The 7,609-nt window shown below is 39.3% G+C and overlaps 2 protein-coding genes across 8 annotated transcripts; one reads left to right on the top strand and one right to left on the bottom strand.

Annotated features, from left to right (window-relative positions):
• On the top strand, positions 7 to 3,463 carry LOC105164575. 2 transcript variants are annotated; one of them, XM_011083255.2, is made up of 4 exons: positions 7 to 437; positions 639 to 797; positions 1,314 to 1,715; positions 2,348 to 3,463. In XM_011083255.2, exons 1-4 carry the CDS (start codon positions 84 to 86, stop codon positions 3,317 to 3,319), a joined length of 1,887 nt encoding a protein of 628 aa, XP_011081557.1. In that variant the 5' UTR covers positions 7 to 83; the 3' UTR covers positions 3,320 to 3,463. The 2 variants fall into 2 exon arrangements, with proteins under 2 accessions (XP_011081557.1, XP_011081558.1); XM_011083256.2 differs by lacking the exon at positions 639 to 797.
• On the bottom strand, positions 3,099 to 7,371 carry LOC105164576. Of its 6 annotated transcripts, XR_002287220.1 has the most exons (6): positions 6,693 to 7,361; positions 6,503 to 6,617; positions 6,284 to 6,398; positions 5,086 to 6,039; positions 3,653 to 4,235; positions 3,172 to 3,299 (listed from the first exon to the last, which is right to left on the bottom strand). XR_002287220.1 is itself a non-coding variant. In XM_011083257.2 (4 exons), the coding sequence occupies exons 1-4, from the start codon at positions 6,791 to 6,793 to the stop codon at positions 5,345 to 5,347; spliced, it is 1,026 nt and encodes a 341-aa protein (XP_011081559.1). In that variant the 5' UTR covers positions 6,794 to 7,361; the 3' UTR covers positions 4,420 to 5,344. The 6 variants fall into 6 exon arrangements, 2 of the variants coding, with proteins under 2 accessions (XP_011081559.1, XP_011081560.1); XR_002287221.1 differs by lacking the exon at positions 3,653 to 4,235 and having other exon boundaries at positions 3,099 to 3,299; XR_848044.2 differs by lacking the exons at positions 3,172 to 3,299; positions 3,653 to 4,235 and adding an exon at positions 4,420 to 4,777.

Below are 7,609 nucleotides of genomic sequence, written 5' to 3'. Positions count from 1 at the left end.
CCCCCAAAAAAAACAAAAAAACAAAAAAAAACTCATCATATTCTCCGCAAGTCAAACAAAGAACCACCTGCTGCAAAAGGGGAATGACGGTGAAGATTAGGAAATGGTCGCCATGGCCGCCGGCCTCAACGCCGCGCAAGTTTCAGGTGGCTGTGAAGCCAATCAAGCTTGAGGGATTGCTCGAAGAGGGCGGCCCTGATACCACCCACAAATCCGTCGCCATCAAAATAAAGTGGAAAGGCGAGCCCAAGTTTTTGCCTTTGATGCCTCCATTTCAATCGAGGCCCAAAAAAGATGCTTCCAGTGAGAGAATTCTGAACAAAACCGTTGAGTGGGAGGAGGATAAGTGGTTCGAGAATACATGTTGTTTTTCGCTTGTTTCTAATCATCATGATCCCAAGTTTGGAGTATGGCAAGTCACCTTCGACGTTGTATATGTAAGTTTGAATTTTCGCAACCTTAAACTTCTTCATTAATTCTTACCATTTTTAGCAACAATCCAGTTGTAACCCGATTAAAAACAAAAATGGATTTATGATGTTAGTTTTGGAAACTTTAAGAAAATATATATAAATGATGTTCAACTTTGTACATGTTTAAATTGGTAAGATTGAGAGTTTTTCGCATGCACATAACAGAGGGAGACTATAGGTTCAAAGGCTAAAATGGGGGTGATCGGTAGAGTTTCGATGAACATATCAGAAATTGCTTGGAACATGGGCAGTAACTCTACAGTTGAGCGGAAGCTTCCTTTGAGTTTGCAGATTGATGGACTTTCCAGAGAAGCTACCCTCACGGTAAAACTAAGCTCTTTATTAAAAAGTTGATACGTTTTTCTTTTTCATAATATTCTATTGATGCATAATTGGAATCATTATGATCAAAGATAAATCTTGAAAGAGTAAGTTTTTCAGACCTAACCCTGCCTTTGCCGGGAACTATAATGTTAGCGACGGTCGATGAACCATGATTTTTTAATGTTATTAAGGATATAAAGTTAGTTGAAAGTTCTACTTAGCCTTATTTGTGATTAATTAATTGTGGGCAGTTGTCTACTTTTTTATATGAGTTAGTAATTAATAATGTAAGACTTTGGTAAAAGCCTAACTGTCTATGAAGGCAACTAATCCTTATTGCTTGTGGTCAATTATCATCAGATATTAATGATAACCACTGTTTTCTACATCGAAAAACTGAGGGACTATTAACAATTGAGTTATTAAACTAAAATCTAGCTAGTTCCGTAACTAATGTAGCCTTCAAGTAGTAAAATCCAAATGTTTCTTAACCGGGTATATGTTATATGTCCACAGGTGCTATTTAACTTCGTTGAAATCAGGGAACATCAAGACTCGGCAGCAATGGCCCGAACGAAATCTATCCAAGTAAAAGGTTCAACTGGTGGAGAAAATGTGAAGGCAAGACGAAGATCATTGAGCCAAGAGGAAGTGTGTCTGGATGAATCGGATGAGTCTGGCTCATTCGCACCAACAAGTTTGTCAAACAAGTCAAGAACGCCTTCTGTTTCAGGAACTGTGCTGGACACAGACAAGAAAGAGGGATGGTTTTCTTGGAAGAGTAGGCGCTTTAGTTTTAAACGAGCTAAGACTAAAGATGAGAAAACAGAGAGTTGTAGCATTGAGAATAAGATTGATGCTGATCCTCAATGCTCTACGTCATCTTCAGTTGATCCGTTCAATGACAGCGCAAAACAGGTACACACGTATATATGTCGTATCTTGTTTGCAATCCTGTGAGTTGCTGACAATGAAATGGTCGGGCTTTAATATATCCACTTGGGTTATAAAATTGAGAATGTATAATACGACTTGGTAAAGATGTAATATTTATACAGTAGTTGTAGCATCATTCTGCAATCTTTTCTCAGTTTTTGTTCTTGTCTGACCTTGTGGGTTATATTTGAGTAGTTTCTTTTACTGTCAATGGGCTAGAGAAAGAATACAATATTGTTCTCGACTTTTTCAAATCTAAAACATTTGACTAAAGCAATATGGTTTGTATAATACTTGAGATGTCCCATCATCTGTTTCGTATGGACCTTCCTTGGTTGACTGTAAATGTTTATTTCAAAGTTTCAGCAGTATATGCAGCCCCAAATACTCGAGGATAATTACAAGAAAATTTCACATAAAAGTATTATATAGACCAACACGCTGGCTACCTCACCATAATAAAGTACATTAATCATCTGAGGTCAAAAAGGGTGATTTACTAGGTTTTGTTGGTCTAGCAGTACCACTTTTGTGTGTTTCATTGCCTGTTTAAATTCATGGACCGGAACTAATTCTTCATCTAACAATGGGTTCTTTCTTGTATTTGCTTTCAGAAAGATGATCCCACGAAACCTTGTTTAGGATCAGAGCACCAAGACAACACCGCAGGCACCTGGGAAGAAAAGGAGCTAACTAGTCGAGATGGACAAGCAAAGCTCAAAGCTTCGGTTTTCTTTGCTTCTTTCGACCAACGCAGCGACAAGGCTGCTGGGGGAAGTGCTTGCACGGCATTAGTTGCCGTGATATCCCACTGGCTTCACTCAAACAGTGACTCAATGCCTAACCGGTTGGAGTTCGATAACCTCATAATGCAGGGTTCCTCAGAATGGAGGAAGCTTTGTGAAAATGTTGCCTATGTTAATGATTTCCCCAACAAGCATTTTGATCTTGAGACTATCCTGAGAGCTGACATTTGCCCCATTTCGATTTCTAACAATAAGTCGTTCGTAGGATTCTTTGGTGCTGAAGCATTCGAGTCCCTGAAGGGAGCCATGTCTTTTGATGACATATGGAAGGAAATTAGCAGCAATATTGCTGCTGATGACTCTGCACCAAGAATATACATTGTAAGTTGGAATGACCATTTCTTCGTGTTGAAAGCTGAGGCGAATGCTTATTACATCATCGACACATTGGGCGAGAGGCTCTTTGAGGGTTGCAATCAAGCATACATATTAAGGTTTGATGAAAACGCTATAATGAGAAAAGGGGCAGAAAAAGAAAACGCCGATCAGTCGAAAACTGAAGCATCAGAGACTGAAAATAGTGAGGAGGACAAGGAACAGGAAGAGATATTATGCAGTGGCAAAGAATGTTGCAGAGAATTCATCAAAAGATTTCTTGCTGCCATACCATTGAAGGAACTGGAGGAGGATGAGAAAAAGAAGGCTGGTTCTTACTTCTCCCTCCATCACCGGCTACAGATAGAGTTCAACTACAGCTGCTCATCTTCTCTTCCTCCATCCTCAACATCGTCTCCCCTTTCTTCTGTAACTACCACCTCATCTTCAAGTTTTTCCGAATGAGCAAACACCATACACAATTATAAATTATCAGAACATGTACATAGATTTTTAAGAAGAGAAATACTCCATTCTTGTTTTCCTTTTGTTCATCTTTTTCCACACTTGCTAAATATTTCCAATGAAAACATATGAATGTTCACTTTATGATCCATGAATATACCATTAAGAAGACTATGCATGCCATCAGTGAGATACACAAGTTGGAGCCTCTAAATGCTTGTCTGCTTTAGGATGCTGAAAATTGCCTAGAAATGCAACATATATGCAACCTGATTTCACTAGAGTCATTCTTAATTATGGGATGGATGGGGTTGTTAATCATTTGAGCTATACCTTTTTCCTGAGGTTCTGTTATTCGGTGGTAATAAGTTACAATAGTGTTGGGGCCATTGGCCAATCAGAAGTCCATGTGCGCATGAAGCGGGTGCTTTGAGCCACTCCTTTCTAAAGTCCCACTGTAAATAAAAGGTCAAATCTCGGTGCAGTATAGAGATGGCCCCTCTTATCTTTAACTTGATGATTTCTTCAAATCGCCATCAATAAAGATGGAGTTGTCACTAGCTGAAAAACAAAGATGCTCAAGGCATGTAGGGACCTACAAACTCGAGCAAAGAGAGACATGCTATTCTGATGACTAATGATGCCAAGACATTGGGCAAGGTGAATAACTTAACATCATGGCAAATTATTATCTTTCTATACCCATTCTCTTTGTCAAGACACGGCCTTTTTCCTGAAATGCTACATGGAGAGTTGTACTAACCCACTTTCTTCTTCTCAAAAAGAGTCGTGCAATAGAATCAGCTTTGAGTGGCAAAAGCAGCAGGACAAGTTTGAACTCTTTGGGCAATATATGCTGCGTCCTTCACCTCTTAGAAAGTTTCCCTAATTACCATCAACATTGCACAGCAACGGCCTGCTAGATGCAAAGCACAAACCCCCCCACCCCAACCAAAACATAAACAGGTGTTCATTCATAATGCCAGTATATCACCTTTATGAAAGCATGTGATTAGAATAAGAAAATTCCATGTTGCTTTTCAAGGGACCATGACCGAATGGAAAACTCAAGAACATTAATCCATACATAGAAGCACAAAAGCGACAGAAACACCTATCACACTATCCATTCTTTGAGTCATAGCCACATTTTCACCTTCATAATCAAAGAGAGCAAGAATACATACTACAGACAATGATGGCCTCCCTGCGTTTCCTCACACAACAGATGGGAGGGCCTATTCATAAATTTATTCAAAAAGGATAAATCTATCAAGAATCTTGTTGTCCACCAGAGAATGCAATATACACAGGCAAAATTCGGTCCACCAACCTTAGGCCCATTATCTTAATCACATGATTTGAATGGTTCTACTAGCCATTTGCTTCTCCTTAAAGCTTGTTTACCAATATTTTCGCTCATGCCATATCTGATGCACCAGCTTCTCATTGCACTTTCTTATGAGAAACAAAAGAAAAAAAGTGGGCAGTCATGTTAAGAGGAAAATGAGGCAAAAATCTAAAACAGATAATACACTTAAACAGATCGAATCTACCCTCCACTTGAAAACTACTCATTTCTATCTCAACCAGCTCTATCATTTAATATTCCAAATTACAAATTGAGGTTGTTAATGCAAATCTAAGAGCTACTCCAAAACTATTGAACAAGCTAGCATTTTGTAAAGTTAATCCCTCTTCACAAATAATTGTGAACCAGTTGTCTATCTAAATCACAGATGCACAAACTCGCAACTTATAGTTACCTCATAAAAGCAGATTCTTAGTTTCAAAACTCTGGAAACTGGATGTGTCTCTGTAAGTATGTCGAAGTCCATTGCATTTCCCTCCAAAGAACCAAGCCAAGACTGCCGATGAAGAGTTGTTCGTTCTCAATGATGGCGTACAAAGGCTTTTCATTTACGTCCTGTTGCCTCTACTATCTGCTTTTGATTCTCAAAACTACAGTTCTTGAAGAAATCCAACATATAATCAAAACTGGCCTGAACGAAGGAGAAATTTTGTTCATGTGTTGAGACAGTTCCTGAATTTTCTGCCCTCTAGAGTGCTTGATTTCCCATTTTCTACTTGTAGGGGCCAACTATTGTCAATACTAGCACATGGAACTACTACAGAGCCCAGGCGCAATGTTAAATCACACTCAATTGCCTGTCCTCTGTTTGAAGTATGTTCATGATTGGATGGAGAATTAAGGTCCGAAGCATCGAGCTTAAAGGAGGAATGACTTTGCTGGTGACCAAGTTTCTTGCTGTCTATGAAGTGAGAATATGAGTTTGAAGGTTTTAATGAACAAAACTTTGGGTCATCAGGTCCAATTCGATTGTCATAGTACAACGGATAGGCAAACCATGCATTTGATGAGGAATAAGTTTGTACCGATACGTGATGGTTATCACTTGGAGCAAAATTCTTAGGTAAGATAGGAGGCTTCTTCATATAATCAGAATTTCTGCTCTGAATACAAAGATTTTCAGCCTTTAGGCAAGAATTCAAGGGATTCATGGTACCGGGTCTTGAATATTGTGGGTAATGGAGCATGAGAAGACCACTGGTTGTATTGTCTCCATAAAGTTGAGCATTAGAATTGCTGTCTGGCAAAGAGGTTGAGTCTAAAGTTTCAGGCCTAAGGTAACATCTCGGAGAGTCATTGCGCTGGCTTCTTGATGATCTTCTGGGAGTGCATCCCAAATGCAGTGCAGCTAACCATAGTTGAAACAAGAAAGTGCACTGTTAGTATCACTCCGGGTATTGGTTGATTTTCTTGCAGTGGAAAGTTTATCCAATCCTAAATAAAACACATTTTCAAATTACAGAGCAAAGTTATGAAATAGAGTTTATGTGTGTGAGTTGGTGTGTGTAAAAATGCATCCACATACAAAAGAAGAAAGAGATTCCTCCGAAGCAAACTATTCAAGTTGAAGGAGGGCGAGTTCAACAGCATACCTTCAATACAAGGTTGTAGAAGTTCCCCAGTTTCACTACTCTCATCTCTTCGAATTATCGTGTTAATCGCATCATTTACTCTGTCCCAAAGAGTTTTAAGGTCCGAATACTCAGCCTAAGCAAAGATTTCGCGCCAAGTATTAAAGAGGAAAAACAGAAGCAGCAAAAATGAGCTGTTTATACCATAAAAGAGCAATCTTTGGTGAAACCTTTGCCTACCTCAGAGTTGGCTTTAGAATACATAATTTCTTCAGCTCTTAAGACAACAATGGGGAGCTTCTCCTGCCATTCTCTGTTCTTTCTAGTAGCAGAACAATGAACCTCGTTGACAATCCTAAACAAACATCAGAAAACACTATAAGGAAACTGAAAAAGAATACAACAAACAACACACACAGACACAAAGTACCTGAAAATTTCTTGAATAAGAGAACCCCTAACGGGGTGGTGTCTATCGCTGTGCCAAGCTCTTCTAACACACTCATAAGGTCTTGGGCCTGGCCTTGGCATCTTGAAGAACAAAGCATGAACGGAAAAGAGAGCAGTCTAGTTCTTGGTGAGGAGAGAGAGAAAGACTAGCAAAAGTTTCTTGATCTGTTTTCTTGAATTAGGTGGGTTTTTAAGGTGTCTGCATTTGGGAAAATGGTGTATTTAGGTGGGGGAAACACTGTGCGTCAACAGTGATGTGAGGGAGAGATGACAAAAGAAAAGGTGATAGAGAAAACATGATGGGGTCTTGGGCTTTATGGGCAATACTGAAAAATATTTGCAGGCAGCAGTAATGTAATAAATAATAATAATAGGGATTGGTGATTAGGGGGTGGGGAGGAGTGAGGTGAGGATTGTGTAGCGTAGTGTCAATCAATTATTCAAGGAGGGAGCAGGGATGAGTAGTCTTTCTTTGGTGTGTCCCCCACTCAGCCACATGCCAGCTTCCCAGTGATACATATAACAAACACACACAGACCCGTGTGGGTGTGTGGACAGAACATTCATGTGGTGGGGGAGCAAGGTTTGACGAGGACGACGACGATGATGATGATGATGATATTTGTCACTGTCGGTGGGCAATCAATCTGAACAAAACCCCACCCTCACGCTGTTGCGATAAAACCCTCTCCTCCCCTATATATTAACTGTGTAACAAGATAATATGATCAACAGGATACAATTCTTTATTGCTCTTACAACTTACAACTACGTATAAGATGTTGGGATCCCATGCACAATCACTTCAATTCATTGAATGCTACACTTATCATTTTCACACAAAATACTAATATCACTTAAATAAAATTATATACAATTTTTAATTTTTTTTACTTT

This window comes from Sesamum indicum, linkage group LG6 (genome assembly GCF_000512975.1).
Source record: "Sesamum indicum cultivar Zhongzhi No. 13 linkage group LG6, S_indicum_v1.0, whole genome shotgun sequence".
Taxonomy (NCBI): Eukaryota; Viridiplantae; Streptophyta; class Magnoliopsida; order Lamiales; family Pedaliaceae; genus Sesamum; species Sesamum indicum.
The sequence above is the reverse complement of the archived record's forward strand: the minus strand, read 5'-3'. Positions and strand labels throughout refer to the sequence as shown.

What these genes read in the sequence shown, in the direction of transcription:
- LOC105164575 (XM_011083255.2), top strand. Translation starts at nt 84, where the DNA reads ATGACGGTGAAGATTAGGAAATGGTCGCCATGGCCGCCGGCCTCAACG. An exon ending in TCACCTTCGACGTTGTATAT is followed by an intron (nt 438 to 638) that starts GTAAGTTTGAAT and finishes TGCACATAACAG; the next exon opens with AGGGAGACTATAGGTTCAAA. An exon ending in TCAATGACAGCGCAAAACAG is followed by an intron (nt 1,716 to 2,347) that starts GTACACACGTAT and finishes ATTTGCTTTCAG; the next exon opens with AAAGATGATCCCACGAAACC.
- LOC105164576 (XM_011083257.2), bottom strand. Translation starts at nt 6,793, where the DNA reads ATGCCAAGGCCAGGCCCAAGACCTTATGAGTGTGTTAGAAGAGCTTGG. An exon ending in CTTATTCAAGAAATTTTCAG is followed by an intron (nt 6,618 to 6,692) that starts GTACTTTGTGTC and finishes ATGTTTGTTTAG; the next exon opens with GATTGTCAACGAGGTTCATT. An exon ending in ATTCTAAAGCCAACTCTGAG is followed by an intron (nt 6,399 to 6,502) that starts GTAGGCAAAGGT and finishes ATCTTTGCTTAG; the next exon opens with GCTGAGTATTCGGACCTTAA.